An 18,938-nucleotide genomic window follows, 5' to 3' on the forward strand; every position below is an offset into this window, starting at 1 on the left:
AGTATCACCTCCATATTTAACCCTCCTCTACCACACCCTCAGTACATACATATCTCTATCACATTGTAATTTTGTTAGACTTTGGGTTCTTAGATAAATTATATCTAATTTATCTTTGAATCCCAAACACCTGGTAATGTACCATCAAGTATATAGTAGGAAATGTATAAATAATGAATGAGCAAAGTTGCAAAAGTAGGCATATTAAAAAAGAGGGAGCATTTTGAGATGTTGCTTCTTGGCATGTCACCAATTTAGTTTAAACAAAATCATAAATATATTTTTAAAAGAAAAGTAAGATATATTGAACATATTTTAGCAGATTTTCAATAATAATTATTTTGGCATTTTTATAAGGGTGATGAAGTATTCAGAGGTGATATTTTCTTCTGAAATACATTTTAGAAATTTATCTCTTTATTATAAACTAGAGGGCCATGGAGGGAGCGGGAGGTTGGCCAGCCAGGGAGGGGCCATGGGAGGGCTCCTGGGCATGTCCAGCCCTTCTCCCTCAGTCCCAATTGGCCAGACCCCAGAGCATCTGCCCCCTGGTGGTCAGTGCACATTATAGTAACTGGTTGACCAGTCGACTTCCCTGGTGGTCAGTGCATGTCAGTGAGCACTTGAGCAGTCTTAATATGTCATTAGCATATTATGCTTTGATTGGTTGAATGGCCAACTGGGAAACAGACACTTAGCATATTAGACTTGTATTATTTAGGTTTTTATTATATAGGATACGTTATTTATTTTAAATTCTATTTATAGCTGTTTATTAAGATTTTCTCTCTTGCCGAAACCGGTTTGGCTTAGTGGATAGAGCATCAGCCTGTGGACTCAAAGGACCCGGGTTTGATTCCAGTCAAGGGCATGTACCTTGGTTGCGGGCATATCCCCAGTAGGGGGTGTGCAGGAAGTGGCTGGTCGATGTTTCTCTCTCATCAATGCTTCTAACTCTCTGTGCCTCTCCTTTCCTTTCTGTAAAAAAAATCAATAAAATATATATTTTTTTTAAAAGATTTTCTCTCTTAAATTGTATTGATTTTTAGAGAAAGGAAGGTTGAGAAAGAGAGAGAAAAACATTGATGTGAGAGAGAAACATTGATGGGTTGCTTCCTGCATATGCCTCTACCAGGGATTGAACCCACCATCTTTTGGTGCACAGGTCAATGCTCCAATTGGCTTAGCCACAACGCCAGTGCTGTGTTTATAGTTTTTTGTTTTGTTTTGTTTTGTTTTAATAATAAATCTTTCTTGTTCAGCTTATTACAGATATTCATCTTTCCCCCCTCCTTCCCCATAGCTCCCCTCCACCTGATTCCCAACTCCACCCCATGCCCTTACCCCTGCCCCTGTCTTCATCCATAGGTGTAAGATTTTTGTCCAATCTTTTCCCACACCCTTCAGACCTCCTTTCCCCTGAGAATTGTTAGTGCAATCGCTTTCTATGTCCCTGATTCTATTATGTTCACCAGTCCATTTTGTTCTTCAGATTTTTTATTCACTTTATTTTTAGAGGTAGGTATGTATTTGATGCCTTTTTGTTGTTCATAATTTTTACCTTTACCTTTTTCTTTTTTAAAAAAATATATATATTTTATTGATTTTTTTACAGAGACGAAGAGAGTGGGATAGAGAGTTAGAAACATCGATGAGAGAGATACATCGATCAGCTGCCTCTTGCACACCCCCGCTGGGATGTGCCTGCAACCAAGGTACATGCCCCCGATTGGAATCGAACCTGGGACCCTGGGACTCTTCAATCCACAGTCCAAAGCTCTATCCACTGAGCCAAACCGGTCAGGGCCCTTTACCTTTTTCTCATTCTTTCTCTTCTTAAAGAATACCCTTCAGCATTACATGTAATTCTGATTTGGTGTTGATGAACTCCTTTAACTTTTTCTTGTCTGTGAAGCTCTTTATCTGACCTTCAATTCTGAAGGATAGCTTTGCTGGGTAGAGTAATCTTGGTTGTAGGTTCTTGTTGTTCATCATTTTGAATATTTCTTGCCATTCTCTTCTGGCCTGCATAGTTTCTGTTGAGAAATCAACTGACAGTCATATGGGTACTCCCTTGTAGGTAACTAGCTGTTTTTCTCTTGCTGCGTGTAAGATTCTCTCTTTGTATTTTGCCCTTGGCATTTTAATTATGATGTGTCTTGGTGTGGTCCTCTTTAGATTCCTCTTGTTTGGGGTTCTGTGCACTTCCTGAACTTGTAAGTCTATTTCTTTCACCAGGTAGGGAAAGTTTTCTGTCATTATTTCTTTCAATATGTCTTCAGTATCCTGCTCTCTCTCTTCTTCTGGCACCCCAAAAATCCGGATGTTGGTACGCTTTAAGCTATCCCGGAGGCTCCTTACACTATCCTCACACTTTTGGATTCTTCTTTCTTTCTGCCTCTCTGGTTGGGTGATTTTTTCTTCCTTATATTCCAGATCTTTGGTTTGATTCTTGGGGTACATTGATCTATAGTTGAGTTTCTGTGTATTCTTTATTTCAGACATTGTATGCTTAATTTCTGACTGGTCCTTTTCCATTTTTTTGGTATTCTCATTAAGGTCCTTAAAGGTCTCACAAAGCTTCTTGGAGGTCTCATCAAGTTTCTCAAAGGTTTTTAGAAGATTCTTGAGTAACCTTATAAATGTGATTCTGAACTCTGTGTCGTCCAGTAGTTTGCTTTCCTCCATCTCTCCCATTCGTGACATGTTTCTGTGTCTCCTCATTTTGGCTGCCTCCTTGTGTTGATGGAGTGGCTTTGTGTGGTAGGTGACCTATTGTGGGCTGAGTGCAAAGTCCTGGTGTAATTAAGCCTTGATTGCTGTTGGTACACTGGGAGGAATTGATCTCCAGGCCAATTGTCTGTGAGAACCCGTTCTGTCTATATAGGAAGAACTGCTGTGCTGGAGACATGGTTTGTTTCAGTGGGGCTTTGCTGCTCACTGAGTCCCTCTCCCGAATGTGTCACTTATGGGTGTGAGTGGTTGAAATTGACCACCAGGAACACTGGCTTCTGGATCTCCAATGGGATTCAGTTCAGCTATTGTCTGAAGCCACCCTGCAGGAGCTACAGTGAGAACTACAATTTTGTCCTCTTTGCTTGGAACTTGGCAGTTTTGTTGCTGTAGCTGCATTTTATATATGGTTAAGCTGCCACAATACAGGCCATTTATATGCAAAAGCAGCTGTGTGGTGCCTGGGCGGGTCTGTAGAATGTGTGGGTGGGACTTCAGGGCAGGGTCTCAGGGTGGGGCAGGTCCTCAGGATCTCAGTAGGTTGGGGCGTGGCTAACAGTGAAGTCTGCGTTTCCAAGTCCCCCCTTCCCTGTGATCCAGCGCAGTAAACACTGATTGCTGTGTGCGCCTCTGCAGGAAAGTCACCCTCACTTTCAGACCCGATGGCCGGCAGACCAGTTTCGCCCTGTAGGCGTCTGGGTCCCCCATGTGACCCCAGAAACTGGATTTCAAAATGATCGGAGTTTGTTTCCCTTCTGGTTAAAAAAAAAAGCCAAAAAGCCACGCGCCCAGTCACCCGCCACCAGCCCGATTCGTGTGCCTCCGTACCTAGGCTCCTCAGCTTTTCCACGCTTGCGCTCCTTTCTCTTTCAGCCAATCTTCCCGTGGTTTGGGGTGATAGATGTCCTTTGTATTAGTTTTAATTTTTAAATTGTTGTGCGAGGTGGCAGACCAGTTGTTTACCTACGCCATCATCTTGGTTTCTTGTTTAAAGATAAAACAAAAAAATTGGTACTTTGGTTCCTACTATGATTTTAAGTAGATTAACTCATTTTTTTTTATGTATGTCTATAACAGAATCATTTAGTGCACCCACATTTTCATATGGACCTGATGGAAATGGTTTCTCTCTTGGATACAGTAAAAACTGGAGACAAGTCTTTGGCGATGAAAAGAAATACTGGCTACTTCCAATATTTTCAAGGTAATTTATAAAATACAGATTTCAGAAATTATGAAAATTATGGTTAAATGACTTAAGGTTCAGAAACTACAATATATAATTCTTAGCCTTAAGAATGAAAACCCAGAATAACTTGAGTCTATAAAATATTTTCTTTTTATGTTTTTTATTAACAAGGGTAAAAGAGTTTGGGCATATATTTGAATGGAAAAGTTGAAAAAGATGATTCATAAAAAATAAGAATTAATACCCTTTTTCCTTCAAAGTGAAAATAAGTTGAAAGTATATAAATAATGAATGAGAGAAGTTGCAAGAGTCAGTATATTAAAAAAGAGGGAGCATTTTGAGATCTTGCTTCCTCGCATGTCACCAGTTTGGTTTCGCACTGGGAAGGGAGGGAAGGCAGAAAGGCGGCTCTAGCTGGAGTGAAGGTGGTGCCGGCAGCCATGGGAAGGAAGGCCCATTCATGCACGAATCTTCGTGCATCGGGCCTCTAGTATTAAATAAATAGACAAATAAGTAAACAATTTTTTAAAAGAAAAGTAAGCCATATTAAACATTTCAGTAGATTTTCAATAATATTAAATAATTACTTTGACATTTTTATAAGGGTGATGAAATGTTCAAAGGTGATATTTTTAGCCATATCTTCAAACATTCTATTACAGGTTATATATTCTGTTTTATCTTAAATCATTGAAGACCCAAAACATAATATAATTTTTACTCAAATATAAATGAGAATATGTTTGAGATATTATATAGTTTCCTTTTCTTCCAAATTCATAGCCATCCTAGGCTACTTATATATAAAAGTCATTATAGAAGAGGAAAAATATTTGATAATTCAAGTGATATATTTGTGAGTGTTGTGGATTTTTATTTTTCTTAACTGTATTGCTTATTTTTTGTGAAAATGACTTACTTTGTCTTTATTTAGAAAAAAAAAATTTAATTTAATTTTTTACAGAGAAGAAGGGAGAGGGATAGAATTAGAAACATCAATGAGAGCGAAACATCAATCAGCTGCCTCTTGCACACCTCCTACTGGGGATGTACCCACAACCAAGGTCCATGCCCTTTACTGAAATTGAACCTGGCACCTTTGAGTCCTCAGACCGACGCTCTATCCACTGAGCCAAACTGGTTAGGGTTTGTCTTCATTTTTGAAAGACATTTTTGCTTGGCATAGAATTCTACATGTTGCTTCATTGTCTTCTAGAAATTTGCGGTCACTATTCTTTTTTTTTTAATGAATATATACTGTGTCTTTATTTTCTCCAGCTGCTTTTAAGATTTTTTATTTGTAAATAGTTTCATGAAATTGGATTTTATTGTCCCTTGGTATAATTTTCTTTGTGTTCTTGGGCTTAGGATTGATTGAGCTTCCCAGGTCTATGCTTTTATAACTTTTATCAGATTTGGAAATATTTCAACTATTTCTTCTGACATCATTCTTTCCTCATTACTACAGGGACTCCAATTACATTTATCCACTCAACGAAGTTTATTGATGCACTGTACATTTCCACAGCTTATTGATGTACTGTACATTTTTTTGTGTAGTCTTTTTTCTGTGTGTCATTGAGTAATCTTATTGCTGTATTTTCAAGAGCCAATCTCTTCTGTATACTTTATATTTTGTCTTCTGTATTGCAAGGTTTTTCCACTGTAGTTGGAACACAGACTTTTTTTTAAGGTTATTTTTTCTAAAACAAATTTTAATATTAAGGGTTTTGTTTTCTTTAAAAATGTGACTTGATGGCCCTGGTTAGTTCATTGTCTCGATAAACCAATTTTGTGGATTTGATCCCCAGTCAGAGCACATACAAGAATCAACCAATGGCCCTAGCCAGTTTGGCTCAATGGATAGAGCATTGGCCATGAACTAAAGGGTCCTGGGTTTGATTCCAGTCAAGGACACATACTTCAGATGCAGTCTTGATTCTCGGCCCTGATGGGGTGGGTGTGGGAGGCAAACAATCAATGTGTCTCTCACATTGATGTTTCTCTCTTGGTGTCTCTTCCCCTCCTTTCCACTCTCTCTAAAAAAATCAGTGGAGCTGAAACCAGTTTGGCTCAGAGGATAGAGCATCGGTCTGTGGACTGAAAGGTCCCGGGTTCGATTCAGGTCAAGGGCACGAACATTGATTGGTTGCACATCCCCAGTAGGGGGTTTGTAGGAGCCAGCTGGTCTATGTTTATCTCTCGTTGGTTTTCTAGCTCTCTATCCTCCTTTCCTCTCTGTAAAAAATCAATAAAATGTATATATTTTAAAAAATCAATGGAAAAAGTACTCTCAGGGAGAGGATCAACCAAAAAAGAGAAGAAAAAAAGAATCAACCAATGAATACATAAATAAGTGAAATAACAGATCAATGTTTCTCTCTCTGTCTCAAAAACAATTTTTTAAAAAATATATATATTTTATTGATTTTTTACAGAGAGGAGGAGAGAGGGATAGAGAGCTAGAAACGTCAATGAGAGAGAAACATTGACCACCTGCCTCTTGCACACCCCGTACTGGGGATGTGCCCGCAACCAATGTACATGCCCTTGACCAGAATCGAACCTGGGACCTTTCAGTCTGCAGACCGATGCTCTACCACTGAGCCAAACTGGTTTCGGCATCAAAAACATTTTTTTGTTGTTGTTGTTAATGTTCCATTATCTTATGGCTTGGGAACAAAAATGAGCTCCACTCTTACCTTTATTGCACTGTTTATAAATTTCCCTCTGGCTACTTTGAAAATTTTATCTTTATCACTGTTTTACGCAGTAGAATGGTTTTCTTTGTGTTTATCCACTCTGGAATTCATTAGGCCTTTTAAAAATATATTTCATTGATTTTTTTACAGAGAGGAAGGGAGAGGGATAGAGAGTTAGAAACATCGATAAGAGACATCAATCAGCTGACTCCTGCACACCTCCTATTGGGGATGTGCCTGCAACCAAGGTACATGCCCTTGACCAGAATTAAACCTGATACCTTTCAGTCTGCAGGCTGTCATTTTATCCATTGAGCTAAACAGGTTAGGGCCATTAGGCCTTTTAAATCTGACTTTACAGTATTCATCAAATTTGAATAATTTTCATCATATATCTTCAGTTGTTTTTGCTGCCTGCTCTTCCTCTTCCCATGCCCTCTCCCCACTACCTTTCAGATACTGGTATTTGATAAATATACCTACGTTAAATTGTTTGATTGTGACTCACAGGCCATTGCTCTTCTGCCCCTCTCTTTCCCTCTCCCATCTTTTTTCTTTGCTTTAGTTTGAATAGCTCCTATTGCTATGTTTGTCAGTTCATGATCTTTTCTTCTGTAATGTTTACTCAACTGTAAATCTAATCCAGTGAATTTTTCATTTCAGCTCTAGAAGTTCAATTTGGTTCTTTTTATTTCTTACATTTTCATTTCTCACTTTTCCTGTAGTTTAAAGTCTTTGTTTCAACTTCTTTTTTATTGACTGTTTTTTTTTTTCTTGTGCATACATTTTCTTGCTACTTTTCACAGTAGTAATTTTTTATTGGATGAGTGACACTTTGAATTCTGAGTGTTTATATTTTGTCTCCCTTTAAAGAATGTTGAGTTTTGTTGGTAGACAGGTTTTCTTTTTTTTTTTCTTTTTTTCTTTTTGTAGAGAGTTATCATCAATACAGTTTCTTGTGCTTCAGCTTCTGCATCTCTCCCTTTTCCTCAGCTCTGATAGATTCAAGCTGCCTTAACTTTAGAAAGCCCTATCTCTGTCACCTCAGTTCAGTGAGACCACCTTGCTCTGTGTCCCCTCCTGGCAAAGGCCGGAACTCACTTGGTCAGTTTTCTTTCACAAAGCACAGTTCTATAATGTTTTGAAAATTGTATTGTATATACTATTCAGTTTCTGATTGTTTAAGACTGAAAGATCAGGTTTTATAGTTAATCCTTCATGGCTGGAAGTGAAAGTTCTTGTTATACACAATTTTGTTGTTTTTAGAATGTGAAAGTAAGCATAGCTGCATTTTTTAGATTGTAAACGTTTTGAGGGCAGAGATTTCCTTCTCTCTCATTAACTGTCAGACCCTTAGCACTTAAAATAGTACCTGGAATATCATAGGCATTAAGTAAATATTGGTCAAATGAATATGTGTGAAACTTATACCTTGACTTTTAATTTGAGCTTTTATGATGTCTTAAATGATTTTGAAAATCAGGTCAGTTACCTAAATATTTGAATACTTATGTTTGAAGTATCCTAATCTTCACAGGTATCATAATTTTTTTTTTTAAAGACACATTTATTCAGCGTCATGATCAGACTATTACATTTAGCAATCAACAGCATGGATGCAAAAAAAAAAAAAAAAATCTACATTAAAACCCTTGGTTGGAATGCTTTACACTTTCCACAGAACAGAAACTAAAATAACCTGTTATACAATTAGTCACAAGTACAGTCCTCGAGTTTTTTTGCCCATTCACATGAGTATTGTCTAACACATGTCTTCTTTGTAGCAGCTAGGCCCTGCCACCACTGTGCTTGGCTGAGTTCACAAATCTGTTGCAACCTGTAGCCTCCCTGTCACTTCTCTGGCTCTCCTCTCCTGCTAAGCTTTGTTTCCTGGCAGTAATTAAAACCTTCTGCCACTGCCATAGCTACTGCTGCTGCTGGAACCGCCATAGCCACCTTGGTTTCGTGGTTTGGCAAAGTATTGCCCTCCACCACCATAAGGGCCAGAGCTTCTGCCTCCAAAGTTTCCTCCTTTCATGGGCCCAAAATTTGAAGATTGATTGTTGTAATTGCCAAAATCATTGTAGCTTCCACCACCTCCAAAATTGCTTCCATCATTACCAAATCCGTTATAGCCATCCCCACTGCCACCATATCCACCGCCACCACGGCTGCCACCAAAGCCACCTCGACCACTGAGGTTTCCTCCACAACCAAAGTTGTCATTTCCACCAAAACCACCTCCTCGACCACCTCCGAAGTTTCCAGAACCACTTCGACCTCATTGGCTGGACGAAGCACTAGCCATCTCTTGCTTAGATAGGGCTTTCCTTACTTCACAGTTGTGGCCATTCACAGTATGGTATTTCTGAATGACAATCTTGTCCACAGAGTCATGGTCATCAAAGGTTACAAAAGCAAAGCCCCTCTTTTTGCCACTGCCTCAGTCAGTCATGATTTCAATCACTTCTATTTTCCCATACTGTTCAAAATAATCTCTTAAGTGATGTTCTTCAGTGTCTTCTTTAATACCACCGACAAAAATCTTTTTCACAGTTAAGTGGGCACCAGGTCTTTGAGAATCTTCTCTTGACACAGCCCTCTTTGGTTCCACAACTCTCCCGTCCACCTTGTGTGGCCTTGCGTTCATGGCTGCGTCCACCTCCTCCACAGTGGCGTAGGTGACCAACCCAAAGCCTCTGGAGCGCTTGGTGTTCCGATCTCTCATCACCACACAGTCCGTGAGCGTTCCCCATTGCTCAAAATGGCTCCTCAGACTCTCATTGGTTGTTTCAAAGCTCAAACCACAGATAAAGAGCTTCCTAAGCTGCTCTGACTCTTTGGGAGACTCAGACTTAGACATGATGCTTGCAACAGGGGGGATTCAAACAATGCTCACTCCGCGGTGTTCACCAGCAGAAAGGCAGGTATCATAATTTTAATAGTCATGGAAGATAATTTTTTTTATTAAAGTATAGTTGACATACAATATTATGGAAGATACTCTTTTTAAATTCATGTAAGTTATAAAAGAAAAAGGCTGCGTTTTTTCTATGGTGGTTAATCACCCTCTTAATTAAAAATATTAGGAAATTTTCTTTGAAATGACAGGTTATTTCCTTATACCATGTCTCTGAAAAATGGGAGTTAAACTTACAACATTGTTTTAACTTAATATGATTTAAAATATTACTGATATTTTTTATTATGCAGTTTGGGTGATGGTTGCAGTTTTCCAACTCGCCTTGTGGGAATGGATCCAGAACAAGCTTCTGTTACAAACCAAAATGAATATGCCAGAAGGTGTGCTTCTTGTCATTATTTTTTTCAGTATTCTTATAAAACAAAATAGATATATGTGTGATACAAACATATCTTATAGAGTAGTAATTTAGTAAGCCAACATACATAGCAAAAGAGAACATATATTTAAATAATTTTAATATATTTTTAATTATTTTTTTTAATCCTGAACTTATTATTGATTTTAGCAAGAGAAGAAAGGAAAGTGAGAGATAAAAACTATGTGAAAGAGAATCATCTATTGGTTGCCTGCTGTACATACCCCAATAGGGGATCGAACCCAAAACCTGAGTATGGGCTCTGACTGGGAATCAAACCCACAGCCTTTCGATGTACAGGATGACACCACAACCAACTGAGCCACACAGACCAGGGCTAAAGTTTAACTTAGGGTTAATCACATATATCTCCTCATATATTATATTGTGATATAATATATATGCTTAATATGTTTAGGATAATGATACTTTTTATCATCCAAACCAGAATACTTTTCAAAGTGAAAAAGGGAATGCTTACTCTTACTAGTTGAACCAGAATAATCACATAAAACTGGAAATGTCTGGGCAAACTATGCTGCATTTTCCTAGAAACTAAGACATTCTTTTGAGATTAGATTAAATTGGTATATGTAAGTGTTTTTCTTCAAAGAAATTAGTCATTGCTCTATTCACCATTTAATTTTATAAACAGATTTTAACTGTAGTGTGAAAATGAGATTGAAAATTAAAAAAATACAAATATAAAATTTCATTCATTCATTTATAGGATAGTTTCTCAGTATTTGCATGGCAAGCAAACTGTTCCATACATTCAGGGTAATGAATTTGAAATGAAATTTTAAAGAAGATAAAGAGACTTTTGGCCCTGACCAGGTAGCTCAGTTGTTTAGAACGTCATCATGATACCCAAGGTTGTGGGTTTGATCTCTGGTTTGGGCACATAAAAGAAGCAACCAATAAATGTATAAATAAGTGGAACAACGAATCAGTATTTTTCTTTCCAAAATCAATTTTTAAAAGAGAGAGAGAGATATTCTGTCAAAGTGAAATAGTTGGAAGTTACTACAGAAATTAATGGTGGAGGAGAAGAGATTATTAATTACAAGTTTGCATATTAATATCAAAAGCATGTAGGCCTTAGAACTTTAGGCCTTAGCTAAGACCTTAGACCTCCAACATTTATAATGGGTCTAAAATCATTTAAACTGTCTGAACTTCATTTTCCAGCTCTATATCTACCTCCAGTTTTTGCAAAGGTTGAAATAATGTACATACAGCACCTAGCACAAGTATCTGGCCCGTAGTAGTATATAACATATTAGTTCCCTTTTCCTTCTTTTGTTCCTCCATTCCCTCTCTTCCTAATCTGTTAGCTAGAAAAATAAGTCTATGCTAAATCACTTAATCATTTTTTCCCCTTAGATCTAAACTGCAGAGATAGAAAGCAGAAAACTTGAGAGATGACAGGTAATTTTTTTGTCCTGGCCACACACCTGTCCTAATGCTACCTTATGGCTCTTGATTAACATATGTTAAAAATGTTTCAGGTTGGCCTCTGAAGCTTTTTTCTTTTGCCTAATTGTTTTCATTGGCAGTTAGAGTACAGATTCTTGAGTCTAGCGAACCATTTGATGAGGGGGTGGGCATATTTTTCTTTTGAAGATAGAGTTGTTGTTTTTTTCAGAGTGCTGAGATCTTATGATTTGGCCTCATATGTTTAGGAGAAGGAATACTAATTTGCTGCTTATTAATTATTATTTTTTAATTTTTATTAATTTCAGAGAGGAAGGAAGAAGAAGAGAGAGAGAGAAATGTCAATGATGAGAAAGAATCATTGATCTGCTGCCTCTTGTACGCCCCCCTCCTCCCACCTCCACCGGAGACCGAGTCCTCAACCTGGGCACATGCTCTGACCAGGAATTGAATTGTGATCTCCTGGTTCATAGGTCAATGCACAGCCACTCAGTCACACTAGCCAGGCTAATTTAGTATTCTTAATGGAGCATTAAACTATTTTCTAAATTGTTTACTCTTCTTTTCAGTATTGGCTCAAATCAACCTTTTCCTATCAAACCACTTAGTGAATCAAAAAATCGATTGCTGGACAGTGAATCTCAATGGACAGAGAATGGATCTGAAGAAGATACCATCAGATCAGGTAATACTTGTCATCTGAAAAAAACACTTCATCTAGTTAAAATAAATTCACCAGATGGAATTAATGTATAAAAATCTTAAAATACTAAAATATATGAAATTTTTAAATAAAACATCTCACACACACACACACACACACACACACACACACACAGTGTGTTAGTGTTTATTGGTAGATTTTATTTTTTTTTTATTTATTTTTTTTTTTTAATAAGTTTTTATTTTTCATATTATTACAAATGTTCCTTCCTCCCCCCCCCCCACCATTGCTCTCCTCCACCAGGTTCCCACCCCACCCTCTGCCCTTTCCCCTCTCCCCATTGTCCTCATCCATAGGTGCACAGTTTATGTTCAGTCTCTTCCCACGCCCCCCTCTCCCCTTTTCCCCAAGAATCGTCAGTTCACTCCCCTTCCATACCTCTGATTCTATTATATTCAACAGTTAATATTGTTCATCAGATGTTTTTAATTTCCTTGGTTTTTAGATTCACTTGTTGATAATTACGTATTTGTTGTTCATAATTTTTATCTTTGTTTACTTTCTCTTCTGAAAGAACCCCCTTCAGCAATTCATATAATTCTGGTTTGGTGGTGATGAACTCCTTTAGCTTTTTTTTATTAGTGAAGCTCTTTATCTGGCCTTCGATTCTGAGTGATAGCTTTGCTGGGTAGCTTATTTTTGGCTGTAGGTTCTTGCTATTCATCACCTTGAATATTTCTTGCCATTCCCTTCTGGCCTGCATGGTTTCTGTTGAGAAGTCAGCTGACAATCGTATAGGTGCTCCTTTATAAGTTACTACCTTCTTTGCTCTTGCTTCTTTTAATATTCTCTCTTTATCTTTTGCTCTTGGAATTTTAATAATGATGTGTCTCGGTGTGGTCCTCTTTGGATTCCTTTTGTTTGGAGTTCTGTGCGCTTCCTGGACTTGTAAGTCAAATTCTTTCACCAGGTGGGGGAAGTTTTCTGTCACTATTTCTTTCAGTATGTTTTCGATATCTTGCTCTCTCTCATCTTCTGGAACCCCCATAATTCTGATGTTGGTTCGCTTGAAGTTGTCCCAGAGGTTTCTTACATTATCTTCAATTTTCTGGATTCTCTTGCCTTCTAGCTTCTGTGGAGGAGTGTCTTCTGGCTCTTTATGTTCCAAATCTTTGACTTGATTCTTGCGATCTTCCCTTCTGTTTTTAGGACTCTGTAGAATATTTTTTATTTCAGACAATGTATTCTTTATTTCTTGTTGATCCCTTATCATTTCTTGTTGACTCCTTATTAATTCTAGTTGATCTCTTTTCATATCCTCATAGGCCTTATCCATCTTTTCTAGGAAATTCTTGAAAAACCTTATAAGCGTAGATTTGAACTCTATATCCAGACGCTTTTTGTCCTCCATTTCTTTCGTTTGTGATCTATTTTGTTGTCGCATTTCGCAGTTACAGATGGGACGGGGTTTCAGGGTGGAGCCTGCAGCTTTGGCTTCCGTCAGCCCCGCCCTATGCGGGTCCTTCAGTGCTCGCTGCCTGCGCCTCTGAGAGAAAGGTGCCCTCGATTTTCGCCTGCTGCCAAACAGTCTATGCTCTCCCACAATGAGCCCGGTATTGGGGTTCAGTTCAGTTGGAAGTGGAGTTGGAGGTGGCGTTCACAGCAGTCTGGAGCCCCAGTCTCCTTCCGGCCAGGGCAATCCCGCGGCACAACCGACGGTCCCTTCTCTGGGGGCAGTGTGCGCGCCTCCGGGACCTCCTTTCTCTGCTACCCCGGGGTTCCGCTTTACAGCCCAGCTCCCTATGGCTGAGCCTGAGTCCCCGGGGTCTGGCCCAGAACTGGGGTTCAGAGCAGTCAGGGGCCCAGCACAGTCGGAGTTTTATCTCCTTCCCGCTAGGGAACGCCCGCCAGGCACTCGGCCTCCCTCCTCTCCGGCTCTGTCCTCTCCGCGCGCCGCGTGTCTCCGTACCTTAGGCTTTTACAGCTCCTCCGCGCTTCCTTCTGGTTTTCTCCTTGCTTCTTGTTGTAGGATTTCCAGTCAGTCGACTTTCCTGTAGTTCTGGGTAATGTCCATTTTATATTTTAGTTGTATTTTATTAAAATTGTTGTGTGCGGCTGCGGCTAGTTGCCTACCCGAGCAGCCATCTTAGATTCTCCTATTGGTAGATTTTATAGAGAAGGGGGTTCAGTGAGGAAGTGTAGTGGCTGCTGCTGTTCTGTTCACAGAAAGGTTGTTGTTGGGTTTTTCTTACCCAGCCATGTATTTCTTTAACTCAGGCATAGAAAGTTCATTTGGCACAATTCTGAATAAATCTTAAACAAGGTGAGTTTTGGTCAAGATGGCAGCATAGGTAAATGTGGTACTCAGAATCTCCCACAACCACATCAAAATTACAATTAAAATACCAAGCAACCATTATTCAGAGCACCTGAAATCTAGCTGAACAGAAATCCTACAACTAGGGATATATTAGAAGAAGTCACATAAAGACTGGTAGGAAAGGTGGGGTTGTGAAATGGGCTGGTCGGCTGGTCCCATACTCACGGATGGCGGTTAAAAGTTAGAAGAGAGATCTCAGCTGCAGAGTTACCCCCTAAGGAGTGATGGTCCCAGCCCCACATCAGAGCCCCCAGCCCAGGGTTCCAGTGCCAAGAGGAGCAGTCCCATAACTTTTCTATCTGCTAAAACCAGCGGGAATTGTCGCTAAGTGAGGCTGAGGTACCCAGGTGTTCCTCTAAAAGGATTTAGTCAGACTCACTTTCTCTGAACCCCAGTTTTGGAGCAGCAACTCAAAAGATGTCATATGGGGCCATAAAGGGAGGGACTGAATTGTCTGACTGCAGGGTAAGTTTTAGAGGCGCAACTTTCTTCCAGACAGAAGTGCCAGCAGAGGTCATTGTTCCTTTTCTAAGCTATCCTCCCACAAAACTCCCAGGTGGACACCATATCAGTCCCATCAACACTAGCTAACACTGTTGGCCTCACCCTGGTGATTTGCTGAGACCCCCCAGTTCCACCTTTCCATTGCAGGCCCACCCAACCCCTTTCCAGTGGCTTTTCCATATTCTGGCTTATGCTTCGGACATTTCTAAAATCTCTCAAGCAGCAGCTGGCCTCTGTTTACCTCATACTTCTTGTTAAGTAGCTCCAGGCCTGGTACTGGTGATAGCTAGCCTTGGTTTGCAGTTTGGCCTCTCCACTAGACACCTCCAAATAAGCAAAATAACAGTCAACTACAGATTGTTCTATAGCTCATGCTGGATGGCCCTTGGCAAGTCACAGGCAGTGACTGACCTTGCACCTCTTGGGAGGCCCCAGAGCTAGTGCACTCAGTGGACAGCACCAGATCACCCCAGATTTCATCCCAACCACCTCTACAAGCGACACACTCAAGGGCTAGAGGTAGCAGGCACCAAAGCCCCACTGTAGCAAGTCATGCTCTACGGGATTGACCTTGCACAACAGCTTCTCCACTGTAGTCAAAACATGTCCTCTCAGCTAGTCTTTGCATTTGATTGGCCTAAATTCCCGCTGGTTTTAACAGATAGAAAAGTTATGGGACTGCTCCTCTTGGCACTGGAACCCTGGACTGGGGGCTCTGATGTGGGGCTGGGACATTCACTCCTTAGGGGGGACCTCTGCAGCTGAGATCTCTCTTCCAATCAAATCCCTACGAGTGATTTGCTAAAAACAATCAAGACTCAATTACAACAGGACAGTGCACAGAGCCCACAGAGTGCATTTGGAGTGCCCAGCTCAAGTGACTGGGGAGGCTGCTCCACTGGGCCCTATAGGACACCTACTACATGAGGCCATTTTACCAAGTCCAGAGACATAGCAGTTCTACCAAAAACATAGAAACAAACACAGGGGAGCAGCCAAAATGAGGAGACAAAGAAACATGTCCTAAATGAAAGAGTAGGAAAAATCTGCAGAAAAAGAACTAAATGAAATGAAGACAGTCTACCAGATAGAGTTCAAAACAATGATTTTAAGTGTGCTCAAGGAACTAGCAAGAACTTCAGTAGCATGAAAAGGGACATGGAAATTATAAAGAAGGAACCAATCAGAAATGAATAATATAATAACTGAAATTAAGAAATCAACAGTAGAGTAGATCATCAATTTAGAAGATAAGGAAGCAGAAAATATGCATTTAGAACTGCAAAAAGGAAAAAGAACCCAAAAAGAAGATAGTGTAAGGACCCTCTGGGTCAACTTGAAGCGTACCAACAGTTCATGGTGGTGCCAGAGAGAGAGAGCAAGGAATTAAAAATTTGTTTGAGCCGAGACCGGTTTGGCTCAATGGATAGAGCGTCGGCTTGGGGACTGAAGGGTCCCGGGTTCGATTCCGGTCAAGGGCATGTACCTTGGCTACGGGCATATCCCCGGTAGGAGGTGTGGAAGAGGCAGCTGATCGATGACTCTCTCTCATCGATGTTTCTAACTCTCTATCTCTCTCCCTTCCTATCTGTACAAAATCAATAAAATATATATTTTTTTAAAAAAAAGAAAAAGAAAAACCACTGCTGCTTTGTGGAATCTTTATAAAAAAATAAAATAAAATAAAAAAATAAAATAAAATAAAAATTTGTTTGAAAAAGTAATGATGGAAAACTTTTCTAACCTGGTGAAGGAAATAGACATACAAGTCCACGAAGCACAGAGAGTCCGAAACAATATAAACCCAAAGAGGCCCACACAAAGACATTATAATTAAAATGCCAAAGATTAAAAACAGAGAATTTTAAAAGCAGCAAGTGACAAGCTGTTAGTTATCTACAAGATAACTCACTTATTACTGTCATCTGATTTCTCAATAGAAACTTTGCAGGCCAGAGAGATTGGCACAAAATATTCAAAGTGATGAAAAGCAAGGATCTACAACTAAGATTACTCAACCCAGCAAAGCTGTCATTTAGAATAGAACAGATAAAGAGCTTCCCAGACAAGAACAATCTAAAGTTCATTACCACTAAAGCAGTATTACAAGAAACATTAAAGAGTCTTCTTTAAGAAAAAGAAGGAAGAGAAAAAAACCTACATAAAATATAAATAATAAAATGGCAGTAAATACGTATCTGTCAACAATTACTTTTAAATGCAAAGTTTGCCTCCTTGGCTAGAGCTTTGGCCTGTGGGCTCAAGGGTCCTGGGTTCAATTCTGGTCAAGGGCACATGCTGGGTTGTGGGCTTTATCCCCAGGAGGGGGAAGTGCAGGAGGTAGCCAATCAATGATTCTCATCACTAATGTTTCTATCTCTCTCTCCCTCTCCCTTCCTCTCTGAAATCAATAAAAAAATATATATATTTTAAAAAATGCAAATGGAATAGCCCACCCCGAGTAGCTCAGTGGTTGAACATTGACCTATGAACCAGAAGGTCATAGTTCAATTCTCAGTCAAGGCACATGCCCAGGCTCAATATAGGTTCAATACCCAGTAGGGGGCGTGCAGGAGGCAGCAGACCACTGATTCGTTTTCTGATCATTGATGTTTCTATTTCTCTCACTTCCTCTCTAAAATCAATTTTAAAAAAAATGTTTTAAAAATGGAATGGATTAAATATTCCAATCAAAAGATATACAGTGACTGAATGGATAATAAAATAAGACCCTTCCTTATGCTGTCTGCAAGAGACTCACTTCAGATCATAAGGCACACACAGTTTCAAAGTAAAGGTATGAAAAAATATATTTCATGACAATGGAAACAAAACAAAATAAAGAAGCTGTGGGCCCTGGCCTGTTTGTCTCAGTGGATAGAGCATTGGCCTGTGGACTGAAAGGTCCCAGGTTCGATTCTAGTCAAGGTCACATGCCCAGGTTACAGGTTTGATCCCCATTAGGGGGCTTGCAGGAAGCAGCTGATCAACAATTCTCTCTGATTATTGATGTTTCTCTTTCTCCCTCTCCCTTCTTCTCTGAAGTCAATAAAAACATTTTAAAATAAATAATTAAAAAGCATAAAACTAGATTTTCAGCTCTTAGCACTGCTTCTGGGTTCTACAAGAAGACAAATGGTTGGCACCATATTACCTATTTAGTGCTTATATGAGTTGCTTTTATTTTAATCATCAATTTTGCTATTTAGCCAGCAACTCAATTCATTTTTTATCAGATCATATATAATTAATGTGCTCACAGGGATAAATAACTTTGTTACAGTGGCAATAGACAAAAAGGTGACTTGCCCACTATTGAAGAAATTAGATCCAGAGAAGAGTGACTAAAGACTGTAACTAACACTAAACGCTGAAAAAATGTTATTTACTTTGTAAAAGAGCAGTTTACTCTGTAGGCAAGTACATGGATGAGCTATTCTTGACTGTGTGTCCAGAAACAGGAGCCACAGAAGACAGTCCAGGTGGATCAGCAGTCTGAGAAGTGAGGGTAATTGCTAATCTAAAGTTGAACTGCAGGAATGTAGTGAAGTCTCTCCTGACACTAAAGTTAAGGATACAGCTGCTTCAGTCATTCAGGAGCTGAGCTCAGTGCTTAGAGCATCTTGTGAAGGTGTTCAATTTTTAACAAACTTAAAGTGTTTTAGTTACCTACTGCTCCATAATCAATGCGCACAAACCTAACAGCTTCAGACAACACACATTCATTACCATAGTTCCTATTGTCATGAGCTCATTTTTTAAAAAGCGTTGTCTCTGCATTCTTAAGGAAGCCTTTGCTTCCTTTCAGGCATTTGTCATGAGCAATGAGCATTCAGTTCAGTACCAAGGACCTAGAGCCTGAGACCCAGACAGAATCAAAACACAGGACTCTGGGCAGGCTCCTGGAAGGGGAAGCAGACTGGATTCGGAAGATGAGCAGCAGGAGCACTTGTCAGTGCCACTGAGAACTGCGGTACAGCAATTGGGC

General features: G+C 39.5%; 1 protein-coding gene and 1 pseudogene across 3 annotated transcripts in view; one reads left to right on the forward strand and one right to left on the reverse strand.

The window, feature by feature from the left end:
* Positions 1 to 18,938, forward strand: part of ZDHHC20 (zDHHC palmitoyltransferase 20) — a 99,181-nt gene that overhangs the window by 75,499 nt on the left and 4,744 nt on the right. The window contains exons 9-12 of one of the 2 annotated variants that reach the window (XR_014794604.1): positions 3,811 to 3,937; positions 9,838 to 9,927; positions 11,352 to 11,396; positions 11,972 to 12,087. Coding sequence is in view for 1 of the 2 variants with exons in the window: in XM_084878611.1 (XP_084734737.1) it covers positions 3,811 to 3,937; positions 9,838 to 9,927; positions 11,972 to 12,087 (333 nt within the window). In the remaining variant the exon portion in view is untranslated. The remainder of the gene's footprint in view (positions 1 to 3,810; positions 3,938 to 9,837; positions 9,928 to 11,351; positions 11,397 to 11,971; positions 12,088 to 18,938) is intronic. The other variant, XM_084878611.1, reaches the window with a different exon arrangement.
* On the reverse strand, positions 6,576 to 9,502 carry LOC311619908 (heterogeneous nuclear ribonucleoprotein A1-like; annotated as a pseudogene). Its single transcript has one exon. The product of its transcript is annotated as a heterogeneous nuclear ribonucleoprotein A1-like (transcript).

The sequence above is a fragment of the Pipistrellus hanaki genome (genome assembly GCF_964339955.1).
Source record: "Pipistrellus hanaki genome assembly, chromosome: 3".
Classification (NCBI taxonomy): Eukaryota; Metazoa; Chordata; class Mammalia; order Chiroptera; family Vespertilionidae; genus Pipistrellus; species Pipistrellus hanaki.